At 40.7% G+C, this 14,671-nt stretch overlaps 1 protein-coding gene across 4 annotated transcripts in view; it reads right to left on the reverse strand.

Moving 5' to 3' along the window:
- Window positions 1–707: 707 nt before the first annotated feature.
- osbpl6 (oxysterol binding protein-like 6) overlaps window positions 708–14,671 on the reverse strand; it is a 34,234-nt gene continuing 20,270 nt past the window's right edge. For all 4 annotated transcript variants that reach the window (XM_020090233.2, XM_020090232.2, XM_069532468.1 and 1 more), the window contains 14 exons: window positions 13,569–13,737; window positions 12,719–12,849; window positions 10,910–11,017; window positions 10,417–10,548; window positions 9,223–9,310; window positions 7,894–8,147; window positions 7,452–7,589; window positions 7,051–7,114; window positions 6,773–6,851; window positions 5,614–5,758; window positions 5,114–5,258; window positions 4,826–4,952; window positions 4,544–4,666; window positions 708–3,650 (listed from right to left, as the gene is read on the reverse strand). In XM_020090233.2, the coding sequence (XP_019945792.1) occupies window positions 3,539–3,650; window positions 4,544–4,666; window positions 4,826–4,952; window positions 5,114–5,258; window positions 5,614–5,758; window positions 6,773–6,851; window positions 7,051–7,114; window positions 7,452–7,589; window positions 7,894–8,147; window positions 9,223–9,310; window positions 10,417–10,548; window positions 10,910–11,017; window positions 12,719–12,849; window positions 13,569–13,737 (1,815 nt within the window). In that variant the 3' untranslated portion in view covers window positions 708–3,538. The remainder of the gene's footprint in view (window positions 3,651–4,543; window positions 4,667–4,825; window positions 4,953–5,113; window positions 5,259–5,613; window positions 5,759–6,772; window positions 6,852–7,050; window positions 7,115–7,451; window positions 7,590–7,893; window positions 8,148–9,222; window positions 9,311–10,416; window positions 10,549–10,909; window positions 11,018–12,718; window positions 12,850–13,568; window positions 13,738–14,671) is intronic.

Consider the following 14,671-nt stretch of genomic DNA (forward strand, 5'->3'; position numbering starts at 1 on the left):
TCTCTGGAGAGTTTTTGAGGGAATTTCTTCAACTTTTGATCAGTTGTCACTTGGACTCAAAGATAAAGTGATTAAGTTTCAGTGGTCAAAGGTCACAAAGCAGTACGCAGTGCGGTTATTCTAGGTCTTGCTTCTACATGAATTAGAATAAAATCAGCTGATTTTAGTTGATGCAGTGATAAAGGAACAGAAACTGTTTTGGAAGCTGATTAATCTTTCAAATCTTTACGCAACAATCGTAGTTTTTGCTTCTAAATCTGGAGTATTTGTTCATTGTGGGATTTTACACTAAATACCTTCAGATTTCAAAATGTTATTCAGACAAAAAAAGAGACGAGTCAACCCCCCCATCTTAGTGTCTGAAAACTGGGCCCAACATTTTTCACTGTTTTCTGCCATTTTTTTTTTTGAAAGATAATTCAAACCTGGTGGTTGAAGGGATCTAGAGAATGTTGAGGATCTAAAGGAGATGAGCGAACATTGGAGGTGACAGGGGAGGAGGGTCGCAGATTTAAAGTTTGACAGCGACAACATGAGTGGCTGATCGAGATCATGGCAAAATCTGATTGGATTACTGATCGCAGCTGATCAAAAGAGGCAGGGGAGGAGGGAGAGAGAATTGTGAATGAATGGGACAGAGAAAGTCGTCCTTATTGAACTTAAACTTTTATGACCATATCTTTTACATACAAACCACATGTTCCTCAATTGTTTTACAGTTTTATTAGAACAAGCACTATGTAGCAGCAGTGTACGGTGTTCATGGAAAGATATGTACTTTGTTAAAATTGCACTTTAGAAGGTACCCATTAGGATTGAAAAGATTGAAAAAAAAACTGTGATACATGTCAGTCCGAAACTAATTCAAAAAAAACATGAGAGTCCAATTGGAAAAAGAAAAACGTCTTTTTTCTAAGGCATCTGCAACATTCATTGGCAGGCTAAGTTGTCTAGACATGCAGGTTGAATAATGGACAAAGAAAGCATGAAAAGATTTCACGATTTTTTAGATTTTTTTTGTTTTCTTTTTCACTACAGTCTGACACTATGACTCAAACACTACTAATCATCGCCTCCACTCACAACCGCTGAGATTCAGTCTCATTAAAAATAAATCAGCAGATGTAGGAGGAATCGTCTCTGACAGTCCTCACCCATCTTCTTCTAAAATGTGCTGTATTTACAGTGATCGCCAAGAAAAGTACTGATTACGTGGAGCAGTGGGGAACATCTGTGAACAGCTAACTCCTTGATATACTCGATCGTGTGCAGGCAGGTGGAGAATGGGCCGAGTCGGATTTGTTACTGGCGGGCCTTATTCTTGGCGTGTGTGTGTGGGGGGGGGGGGGGGGCTTCTCATCAGCAGTGTGTTTGTGAGGCATTAATAAAATGCGTTAAGGCACAGCGAGTGAAACTGATGAGTTGTAGCATTGGAGTTTGTGACCTGGGATCAAATTAAAAGCACATTTTCATACTTAAAGAAAAAAGTCTATGGGTGCAAAGCAGTAACATGTTTTTGGTTTTGTAATCTACAGTACCATGTGAACAGTGCACACAGGATGGATTTGCTTCACATAGTTTTCACTCTACATATTTATATTTTCACGCCGTCAGCCTGCAGTCCTGAACGAGGCATGAGCTCCCGGACACGCGGAGAACGTGTGGCCACTCGCGTGTGTTGGGGTTTCAATCTAAAACCCTGCGGTATATTTTCTTACTCTATAACACAAAAGTGTTAAAGCTAATTTGCTTTGCAATAAATATAGAAATAAGTAACTGGTGCTTTGCAGAACCACCATAGCAGTCAAGTCTCTGGGGAATCAGACACATTACGATCAAAGCTTTAAAGCTGGTTCAGTATTTTCATTGTTACTGTACAGAAGTATCCTTGTTTCCTGAAGCTGCATTTTCATACGATGACCTGTAGGTGTCTCTGGTGTTTCGTTGCTGTGCAGGTGACTCACTGACATATTTAACTGATTCGTTAATTAATCAATCACAAGAAAACTGTTTGATAACTAAATAGTAATGTTGGTGATTTGGAAAAACAACATTTGCTGGTAGGATTTACTACTTTTCTTTGTTCCAGAACATATAAAGAGTTTTGGTTGTAAGTCAGAACAAGGACGTTCATTTGGAAAACTGCTTCACATAATGGAAATACATATTTTCTTTAAACCTCCATTATATAGGTTATGTTTTCAACTGTATCTGTTTGTTTGTTTAAAAGCTGAATTATGCAAACACTACTAAAGTAGTTGGCGTGTGGGAGGGAACCAATATCTTTTGGTTCTGATGAGGATTAAGGGGCAGATGTAGGATTCTTTTTTCTCTTCAACATTAAAACATGGAGCATTTTTCAACATGTTTATGGTTTTTTCAAGGAACAATGCACATATCTTAACTTTTCACTATTTAGGACAATGTTTTATGACAAATAAATAATTTAGGATATCAGACCACTTCCCTTTATATTTATCATGTGTTCATCTGCACTTGTTTGACTGTTTATTCATTGGTAGGATTACTCAACTCTATAACAGTACTGAGATATGTATTCATATACAGAGAGAAGGCATTAGCCTTGGTAGAGGAATGCTCTCTCCAGTCGCCCTTCTGTTTACCGCCAAGGAGGTTGTGTTTCCAGTTCGAAGGATTACACAGAAAATACCAAACGGATTACTATGAAACTTGCAGTATAATTCACGGATGGAAACATTTACTGCACCACATTCAGAAGACATGCTGACTGCAGAGGGAGTGATGTATGTAAGTAATTGTGCAACCATACGATGGTTTCATGACTGTGTTTTTTAATTAGACCATGGGACAGGGGAGGGCAAGGAGTGATGACTGAAGCGAGGCTCGGCCGAGTTGGGGGAGGGAGGGGAGGTTCAAAATGTAAATGGGCTGCTTCCCGAGAGACAGTACTGCTATCACACAGATTCAACAGTATTAAAAGGCAAGAATAAATAAAATCTGCCAATTCCCATAGTACTTTTACACTAAATTCTGAGTCCAAGATATTTTATAAAAATACCTCTTTTTTTCTACAATAATCGATGAAACAGTAAATGCGGCTTTACGCCAGTGAAAGCTGCTCTCTAAACATGCACAGTATTGTAGGTAATCAAAACGTCTACTTCAGAGACTAGTCTAACCCAAACGGCTGTCAGAATGGCTTTAACTAAAACGCGCTAAATCGTGTGACGTGTCGTTTTAAGGCAAGGACATACTCAGACAACAAAGGAGCTGAGGAAAAGATCTACATAGAAGTGTTACGATTGTTGCCCTGACAACCCAGCACGGAGAAGCACGATGAAGGAGATCCTACTGGATGTTTCCATGGGTGGATGACCGAGCACCACAGAAGCCCGACAGGGTCGCTGGACACCGGGCCATCGTCCAGCTCTGCAGCCGCTCCTCTCCATGCACACCGATGTTTTATCCGTCACACGTTTCTCTTCACACCTTATTGTGCATAGGTAACAGCCTTCCTGTGTGTGATGATGGTATGAGGGACCATATAATCCGTTTGCTACCACAGGTTCACTGTGGATTCCATGTTGATGAAGCCGGGGTTTTTGCGCAGCTCCCAGTACGTGTTGTTGGAGACCCACCTCTCCCTGTGGTTTGCATCAACCACTTTCCTGGAAGAAAACACACAAGTGACGGTGGTAAGTAATGAAGCTGTAACCAAAATAGAACTATCGCCCTGTCATTGTAGTCCTCCACAGACCAGCGTAGCTTCAGTCCATCCAGGTATTCCTGACTTATTGCATCACAATAATGTAAGTCCACCGTGACCACTGAAATCTAATCCCTTCATTTATGACTCTAAGTGTACATTTGCGTCAAATTTCAAAGGATTCTATCAAGGGCTTCTGAAAATAACGTGGTCACATGACCGTGACCTTTGGCCCCCAAATAGCAATTATCACTGAGACATAAAAATGTAATTCACAAACACATGGAGGAACGATCAGGCTGATGTTATCCTGGATGGCAAATAACCAATAACCAAAAAAAACTACACTATCTCCTGAACATAAACTGACATTGAGAAAGTTTGAGAAGAAAGAACGTCTTTGACCTTCTGTAAAATTTGATTAATTACTGTGATTAATTTAAATTTCACTGTTTGCGCCATTTGTCCTTTCATCCTATAAAATGATAGACTGTGAAATCTACTGATCACTATGATTCTAAAGTTTAATGATGAAGAAATATAATGAGGTATAAAAGCTGATGGTGGTTTACAGGCACATTTGATGAATCAATGATAAGAACAGGCAGTAGTGTTGCAAATGTGACTCAGTCAGTTAAATGACACAACTGAGTTACTTTTCATTCACAGGCTGAATTCTTAACAATTAACACTGGGAGTAGAATTAGAGCCTTGTGTCTTAATGAGATTCTAATACATTTGTAGTGCTCACTGTTCTATACATGAAACATGAATCTGTATATTTCAGTCTATGAGCTTACACACGGTTTCAGGTAAGAACCCACAGAGCTTCACACATCTGCTCTCTGTTCTTACTTGAAGAAGCGCGGCTCCTGTTTGATTTCGTTCTCATCGGTCCACTTCCGCCGGGCTCTCTGCATGTCCTCTATACGCTGCTTCTCTGAGGACGCCATCTCCAAGTTCCCTTCTTCAAGATGCCTGCGTGACAGAAAAATCAAATGTGTCAGTGAACGCAGACAGAGAATCAGACGGACACATGAAGCGCATTGACAAAAGGTCACGCAACTCAATATTGAGCTCTGATATCATCAGACGAAAGCAATTCACTGATGTTACAGTCTAGTTTTAGTGCTGTACCTTTGATCGGGCCTGAATCTGGCATCTGTACGCGGCAAAACATCCTTTAACTCGGGGCAAAGCTCATTCAGTTCAATAGCGAACCTGGTGAAGCCGTAGTACAGCTCGTAGTCTGTGGGCATGGAGCCTGACGAGGAGAGGGCGACATGAAGAGCATCTTAAAATCACTGAAACAACATCCACTGGCTTGTGTCAGGTGCAAAATCAAAACTTCACGTGCACTTTAAACGACCAGTAAAACTTCAACTCAAGTCCGGATATGAGTGTGGGTGAAGAAGTAACGTCTACCTGGCCTCCAGACGCATTTGGCAGAAGGTGGGACACCGCAGTAAAGGCCCTCGTGCCATTTCCCAAAAAGCCTGTGAATCACTTTCCCTTCTTGATCCATCACAAATCCTTGAACCTCGTTCACATTAGAACTCCAGTAGTTTCCCTGAAAGACAAATCCAACACCATCAGCTTAGATTTATGATACGTTGATTTACTTTTTATATAAAATATAAAACATAATAAACATATTTTACATAATAAAGAAGCAAACACATCAAAAGACAAAATAAAGGACTGTAGCATTAAGAATGATTCTCGAACAGGATTTTGACAAATTTGTAAAAATCTTGAAAGGCATGAAAAACTAAAGTTTAGAGAGATTAAACAAGTATTGTATTCCCTCATGAATATTTTCTTTTTGCCTGTTGTGGGCAGAAACATTAGTTATAATATTTGAACTCAACAATGAAAAGGGTAATAAATATATTTTCTAATAACTGTCAGAAACATCTCTGTACCTTGACAAAGGTGAGTTTGCAGAGACAGGCGCTACTCTTTGTGTTTCTGATGGTGATCTCTCCGTAATGTTCGATCCACCGTCGTCCGCTAAGGATGTTGTGTACGCAGGTGGTGACTTTGTTCCACTCGTAGTGATCGCCAAACCTAGAGAGACACAACAGCAGGTTATTTCCTCGAGGTGCTGCCACAGGGTACTGCTAAACAATATGACTCAATAAAAACCTTACTACCTCCACCAAGGAGGTCCTGTTTTCATCTACATTTGTAATTTGGCAGCAATAAACACTACTGAACAGATGAACATGAAACTTGATGGAAGGATGTGGTATTACTCAGGAAAGAACCCATTTCATTTTGTTGCAGATCCAGATCAGGGGGCAGATTCAGGATTTTTTTTCACTTTCTTTATTATTATTAGAGCGTTTGTTGACATTTTCACAGATTTCAATAAAGTTTTCTGTAAGGTGGGGGTGGGGGGGTGCAAATCAGCCTTGGCAGGGATCTTAAGTGGCTGAGCACCCGACTCGTTTTTGTCTTGGTTTTATTCCAGATCAATTTGGTTTCTTTAAAAGACAGATGTTGATCACTAAAAAAGAAAATCTTGATCTAGTTTTAATGCAGCTCATCTAATCTTGCATTTTCAGTTTTAATGTCTAAATGATTTGAGGGATAAAAATGTGCACCCCTCCACAAACTTCCCAGTCAAGGGCTTTATTCATGGCTCCATCCTCTTGTGGATTCCTCTTAGCCACAAATTTGTATTTACATGTACTTTAACTTTTAGTTGGTGTGAAGTTTCTACTTATGTGGTTTTCAGTTTCAAGTATGTATTATTCAGAGCTGTCAGGGAGCAGGTGGCACTGATAAAACTATTTGTTTTCAGGTTTAATTACCACTGAGCCATATGGGTGTGTACCAAACTACAAACAGCTGGTTTAGTGCAAACTCAGATATAGTAGAGTTTCTAGAAACAATCAGTCCCTTAGAGTCATAATTATAATTTGGATGTTGATGTGAAAGCAATTTAAAAGTTATAAACTGGTGATTAAAAGAACACAGATGACATGAAGCAGCTGAGATGATGTAATGCCTTAATTGTTAAGAGGAAGTTTCTGACTTCAGGTTTAAACCAAGAAACAAACTATCTGGATCAGTTACCTGGGAATCATGAGGTTCACGCTCCCTATTGGTAAAATCTCCATCGACTTTCCCCAGAATTTGTTTTTCCATCTCACATCTGAAAGAGCAAAATAGTAAAAACATACAAATGAAAACATACTTCCTAATTTCAGCATATTCTGAAATTTTAAGTCATGAAATCTGTTCTATAGAGATTAATCTGCATATTAAAGAGGTTAAATTAGTCGTTCTGGCTCATCTGCTAAGCCTCAGTTCCCCATGAGTAAGATCCCTCTCCAATTAGAAAGGTAACGTACCTTGCCAGAGGGTGAAGTTCTTGGACTCACAGTGAGAGGTGGAGATGGGAGGGTGGTGGCTCACCTTCGAGAGAAGATCAAATAGATACAGTCTGACAGCTGTTGTTGTTGTTGAGATTACACATCATAGCTGGTTTACATGATCTTTAGTGAAAAGGCAGATTTTCTGCTTATTTCAATTTTAATCTTGTCTTTGTCATGAAGATTTTATTTATCGAATTAATCATTTCAGATTTCCAAAAGCTAAAATTATTAGAAATAAAGACAATAAACTGTCTTTGGTTGATTTCATGTCAGCAGGTCAATGTTTGCAAGATGTTAAGAAATAAAAATGCAAGGTTTGTTATTAGTAGTTAAACAGTTTTGAAACCACTGGTTAAGTAATCTGTGAACACACGTACCTGTTCCGAGAAAAAACAGAAGCCCTTGTCTTCACGAATACATTCATAAGTCTCTCCGAGCAGAGGGTTGAATGGCTTACTTCCTGCTCTATAGTAAGTGGACGAGTAGCCTGAGATGGCAAAAGCGGCAACAAGAACCTGTGAGAGTCAAAACAAGACAAAGATGAGATGAACCAGCTCATATTAACAGGCGTTGTCAGGAACAGAGTGATGAAGACAGATGAAAGTGGGAGGATCTGAGGTGAACAGCTACATTAGAGTGTGCTGTCACGTCTCAGACATGAATGAGAGAATATTGTACGTTGGCTTGTGATTGACAAAGACACTAGCAGGAATTTAAGATGTGAGTAGAAACATCTACAGAGCAAAAGAAAACATCAGATAGAGAATAGTTATCATTCTCCATACAAAGTACCCGTTAATGACGTATGTGACACTTTACCATGCGTTCGAAGGGGTCCTCTGTCTCTGCAGCCTTGTCCAGCAGCTCGCTGTACTCCAGCTCTTCACACATGCGCTGCAGGGTATTGAGGGGCTCGTTGAGCTCCACTGGCATGGACACTTTGGACAGATCTTTACCGATGTTGTTTCTCAAGATGTTCCAGAGGTTGATGTTGCTGGTGTCGGGACACGGCGCCGGCAGGCAGGTGCGTCGCCCGTTGCGGAAGGCACTGCCAGCAAAGTCTCCGTTGGCCACTGGGAAAACAAGAGGTTACAACATTTACACCTGTCAGAGCCGTCGATGGGAACATGCTCTTACATATTTTACATGATAAGAGGAATTTTTAAAATGAGTTTGGTTCATATTTTCACAATTTATTCATTGCCACTTTTTATGCAAAAATGTCAAATAAACTCTCTATTTCCAGGAGCTGAGATGAGATTTTTATTCATGGCAGGAAAAGCTGATTCAAGGGGGATTCTGGTGCTTTTCAACCTATTTCGGAGACAATTCAAAAAATATCAAGTGAAAGAGAAAATTCCAGCTGGGTCAGGCTGAGCTCCTGTTAAAATAATGTTTTTAAAAGAGATTTAAAAGTTGAGTTCGACTCTGTCACTGAGCTTCCTGAGGACAGATTGTTCTAGAGGTGCAGGATTAGAAGTGGAAATGCTGTGTCCTCAGCTTGTGAGCCTGGTGCAGGCTGTGGGATATAATACAGCTCGTCTGCCTGAGGTTCTCAAGAAGCTTCGTACTGAATCGAATCGGAGGTGAAGGTCTGATATACAGAGAGGAACCAGGTCACTAGGAGGCTTTGCAGTAATCAATACGATTTTAAATCAGACCCTGAAAGACAAACTGAGGGCCAGTGTAGGGAAGTCAACCAGTGTGAAGTGGTCAATCAGCTACAGGTTCATAGTTCCAAACATCACATATATTAAAATGGTTCTACTTGAAAATGGACAAAACATATCTTTACATATTGTTTCTGAAATACAATTAACATTCCTGTACTTTTTTAGACTTGTACAGGAACCTAGAGTGTTTTCATTCATAAGTTTAACATCCCTGTGTGGTATGTGACAAAGATGTCGGAGGGAGATCCCACCTCTCCGTACACAGAGCTGTCGCTTTTATAAAGCTGAGGAGGAGGAATCCTTGGCACAGAGCAACACTGCAAGGTCAACTGCCTCGGCCGCTCAGATAAATGAGTTTGTGTCTGTGTGAGGAGCCCTGAGCCGGATCCTCTCCTTTGTGAATGCTTTTGGCATTTCTTACAGTACTGTAGAAGTGGAGGCGCGGAGGCCTGTGACAGTGCAGTATTGGACCTACTTTGTCTGGAGACGTTATCAGTCACACTGGCGTTGTCCTCGGAAATGTTATCGCTCACATCGCTGACATATGACTCATCGTCTGAGCCCTGAGAGAGAGACAGGTACAGAGCGGAGTCAGAATCAGAACTGCAGAACTGCCTCAGCCACACACACACACACAGACACACACACACACACACACAACTGTAGTTTGCCAGACGCCAACAAACTGCAGCAGTCGCCGGCTATCTGTCCCAATGCAGTAATCATGAGATAAGACACTGCAGCATTTTCATACTTTATATATAGAAACACCATTAGGCCATTGACGTTGCTGAAAAGGAGCATATTGTCGCCACTCGCCGTAATAACCTCTATTACAGTCACCTGCTGCTGGGGAACGTTCACTGACAGTGTAGCACTGGTCTGAGTGGGTCTGCTGAGCTACTGGACTGTGTGTGGAGGGAAGGTTGATGATTCAATCCTTCAACATGGATCAGTGTAAGGCCTGGAGAGCTACAATGCTTAATGGCTCCTCAGAGACCACTTTGTTTGGAGCAGGGTGTTCGCAGGAGTTAAAAGGGGGAGAGAGGGTGAAATTATTGTTTCAAGTGATGGAACAAACGTCCTTTTTAACAAAGCCAGATGCTGCAAATCAAGAGAAACAGACAGAAGAGGAGAGTTATTATTCTCAGACACAAAAAATAGCCCTCCTGAGTGACCCGAGATTTCGTCATAAGCTTTTGCTGCTTTACTTTCTGCTCTCATTAACTGCAGGCTAGCTCCAGCTTTTATCTGGGGTACATCCAAACTATTACGTTTTAAAACAATCTCTGTCTGTATCAGTTTTAATCCATGTCCATACTCGTGACCTCTTATGTAAACCAGGCATGCGTGTGCCAGTGTATGCAGGATACATTTTGTTGTTAGTTGCAGAAAGAGCTGAGCAACAAATGAGGAGCAGCAATGGCTAAAAGCATGAGGAGGGGTTTCTTAGCTCGGGTGGATTACGAGGTGGAATTGTAACTGAAAATGAAGGGGGTCATGTGATAGGATCCTGACGAACGTTGTGACCAAAAAGTCCCGATCAGCAAACGTCATTGTTTCCAAACATCTCCATCCCTGCACATCCAGAAATTCAGCCCCCCGCCTTATTTGATCCAATTCTGCTTCGTATAGCTCTTATTCCCGTCTCAACCTTCCCCTGTTATACCTCATTCTCCGACGAGCTGGCTGACAGAAGCACTTCTTGGGCGTCAAAGAACTCAGAGACAGACTCTGACATGGAGAGTCGGCTCTCATTAGAGGCCTGCTGAGTCAGAGGGATCCCCATCTGTTCCACGGCCTGCAGGCAAACACACAAGACGTTCACTGTTCCTCGCTGTAGTGACAGTTCAGAACCAAAAGCAGCCCTGAACAAACACAGACTTCATCTTGCAGCATTTGTATCCTTGCCAGAGGCCAAGCCCCCATCCGTTACTAATTTGTAAATTTTTTCCATTAACCTTGATGTCAGGTTCTGCATAGAATCATGATCTATGAGCTTACCTGCCAGGGCGAACTGGAAACACCACCAGTCTATAAGGACTGGAATCAATAATGCATTCGACAAATACAGGAAGCAACCATACGAACTACCTTGAGTTTCAGTAATACAGTGAGTCAGACATGAACCTTATCAGTGACGGATGTTCAAAGTGACGTACCTCGTCAGGCGTGGAGATTATGTTCACACTGACAACTTGTTCAGTCAGGACAGATTCAGAGTGGATGCGGCTGAGTCGAGTTCGAAGCTCTGCGTTTTGGGACAGGGCCTGGATGACAAAAAACACATTCATTTTGTTTTATATGCAACTATACGCTGATATATCACCGCAGCACAATAGGTTTTCAATGGTTGTTTCATTTAGGGTTGAGCTGATATTCCTATCAATACAGAAAACTCACGGAAAGTTTTTCTTTGGTTGCTTCTTCGTACCATAGCAGCTAAGAACAGATCACTATCGCTTACTAAAGAAACTAAACAGGAAGAGATGGGGGACAAAATCCACAGTTGTTATTCTGTCCACAGAAATGCAACCATAACTACTAACTATTGACTCTCAGCCCACAATTATCCGCTGATAATTGCCGTTTCTAGTCAAATATGAATGTCGGGGCTTACAGACACTTGACAGACACCACTAGCGCAGCATGTTTTTTAAGTCTGGAGAAGGGGTCCCATTTACTTTAATTGTATTGGATTTGGCTTAAACACTGTTTACCCCTGAGACTCCAAAAGTGTTTTGTGGACTCAAACATTTCACCCACCCCTCCAATGGCATAGGGGTGAGTAGATAATGAGTGAATTTAAATTTTTTGGTGCACTGTCCATTTAAGCTGAGGTGATTTATGTCAACAAGTTGTCTTTAGAGCTTGTTTCTGTTTCCCCCAAGAGACCAAACAAAATAGTTCAGGTATGTTTGTATGTGTTAAATTAAGAAATTCAAAATTAAGACATCCCTCAGTACCTCCCTGCAGGGATTAAAATAGGTCACATCAGCAGCTGCAGCTGTAACAACCTCGACTCCTGACCATAAACCTTGTCATAAAAAGCTGTCCTCCTGCCGGTTCCAACATTGTCACACAAACATCCAATTAGGCACAAAGAAGAGATAAAGCAGCAGAAACATTTCACTGAAATGATGTCAACTGTTAGCAGAGTTCCAGGCCAATTAAATGAGTGATCTAGAGAAGTGGCCCTGAGGAGCAGAGCTAATGAACCACAGTTTACATTTTTCTCTGTCACCAATTAATATAGGGAAAATGATTGGGCTTCCACGACTCACTTACCTCTGCTCTCATCATCATTTTAAATTATGATTGTCGTGACAGCTCAGAATAAACTGCAGCTTGTGTGTTTTATCTGACAGCCTGTGATCATGAGCGAATCTTAAAACATGACAACTACAAAAATGAGTTTCAGTTTAAAGACACCAAAGAGATATTACTCAAATTACTGCAGTAATTTCTTGAGTAATGAGATGATAAAAAGGCACCAGAAATTTTTTAATTTAAAGTAACCAAATGTTGTATTAATGCTTTCAGACATGGATTAAACTCCGGACATTCTCCTAGAATTATGCAAAAATGTTAGAGTTGTTAATTCTCCAGAACGTTTCTTGCCAGTTCCCTGGTGAAATGTTTGGAAAATGTCAGAGTGAGCTCATGTGAGAGTACAGCTGGAAAATCGTAAGCATCGTAAGAACAGCAGGGGAGTGGGCTTCTCTAACACTCTTAAAAGAGTCTCTTAAAGACGCAAACCTAGAAGAATACAAATATCTCAAGGCAGAAAGGTGCGATACAAGTAGAAGGCTCAGACGAAGATGTCGACTTTGAAAGGTAAAGGTATGTCCTGCCTCCTGTGTGCTCTACATTTTTTTGGACATTATCCAAAATTCATGTCTGAAAAGGGCTTAAGTGGGACAAAGGCTCAGATTAACTGAAGAATAATTGGGGTAAACAGAGCTCATTACCTGTGACAGAGACTTCCTGAGAGAGTTGATCTGCGTCGACTGATCCGACTGTTCCTGGTCAGACAGGATCTGTTTGATCTTCTCTTTCTCTATGGCCACAGTGTTGAAGGCCGACTTCAACAGAGAGTGGACTGTACAGGGATAGAGCAAAATGAAAAATGTATGGTAGTGTGGAAATCTGTAATTACCTCACTGCGGTTGTATGCCTTCGCCGAGTGTTACAGTTTCCGTGGACACATTTCTACATATACACACAGTCTTAAAAATGTTAGTGGGTTTCATTCTTTTATTTAACTTGTCTTGATTGTCTTTAAATGCAATCCACTCTTGGGTTTGGTTAAGATGATATTGTGTGAATCACGCTGTGACGTAGCTACATCAAAAAAAATTCTAACTGGTGAAACTCATGTTTTCAGATCAACATACAGGTTTCAAACAAGTCATCATTTCAGTGAACTTTGTGCACTATTCACCCAAAATGTCGTCCCTCACTGCACAAACTCTTTGCACATCACTACTGACAGTATGAAAGGTAAGGTTGAACCAACCAGTCGTCTGTGAAAGGTGTTGGTTAAAAAATTTACTGTTTGTATTTATTTTATCCTCCAACGATGTTTATCTAATGTGCAGATTTGTTTCAAATCTGGCTAAACCTCAGACTGCTGGTGTTTGATGCTCATGACAGATGTTGCAATGTTCTGAAATCTCCACAATGACTTTTAGAGGAACACTATCATAACAAACAGACAGCCCGTGCAAATAAAAGATCTAAATGTTTTTAACGAGAATAATCCTTTAAGATTACGTACATATTTTGGGACGTATCCCACAATTTACACTATCTGCTTACCTTTCTGTGCGATGGTGCAGAATTCCTCCTGAAGTTTAATGTAGTCGCTGGCACACTCAACGCTGTCGGTCAGCCGGGAGACGGGGGGCTGAAAGTCCACTAGCTCGGCACACAGGTTGGGATTGGATGAGTGGAGGCGGACAGGGGACATGCTGGCAGACAGAGGGACCTGGAGGGAAATGATGACCAGAGAAAACCACTGTCAATCCTCCATCCTGGCTGTCTTTGAATGGCTTGTTGTAGTTGAAGAAATGAATATAGTTGACTACTAAAGAGGTTCATTCATCACTTATACGTTCATGAAAAAATCATGAATCCCATTCACGATGGAGGTCGATTAAGAGCCACTGTGTGAAATAGAGCCTGACCGATTTATTGAGTGGCCATTAAAAATTGATCGTTAAGAGTCAAGCTCTATATATTTATTTGAATTTGAGTTTTCTTTTTTTTCTTTATTTACATTTATGATTGAGTTTGAAATATCAAACCTCAATTTGATTTCTTTGTCATAAGGGTTTGAAGACAACATCTTGGGAATCATTACCAATTTCTTCAATATATCGGCATCGGCGTCACCACCCAAAAATCTATGTCGGTCGGGCTCTGGTGTATATTTAGGCATATACATTTTTTTCAGGAGGCATATATTAATATATTAAGCAAAATCAAGGTGAATTAGCAAAGATGGAGAAATAATTACTCAGACCATGACACACCACACGAATAAGTGTAGGTTGTAGAGCAGAGTGATTCAACAATAGAAAAGAACAAAAGAGAAAGAAAACATTAAAGGCATCTTCTACAACGAGGCACAGAGAGAGAGAGTTCAGATTCTTCAAGACTCAAACACATTAAATCTTAAATGATAGTTATTGTTGTGAATCTTTGCTGTTTTTCTTGTGAGATTCCATGAATAATTGATCAGTTGTTAATGATGAGATTTCTGTGCCCCGACTTATTAATTAATAACATAATAAAACCCTCTTATGGTCAAAATCTGTCTGTGTGATTGTTTCCTTACAAATAGACTGTATATAAAGACGGAAGACAGCTCCCAAGAGTGAAGCCAAAGCACCTTGACTGCCACCCGCTGGTTGGCTGCA

This window comes from Paralichthys olivaceus, chromosome 10 (assembly GCF_024713975.1).
Source record: "Paralichthys olivaceus isolate ysfri-2021 chromosome 10, ASM2471397v2, whole genome shotgun sequence".
Taxonomy (NCBI): Eukaryota; Metazoa; Chordata; class Actinopteri; order Pleuronectiformes; family Paralichthyidae; genus Paralichthys; species Paralichthys olivaceus.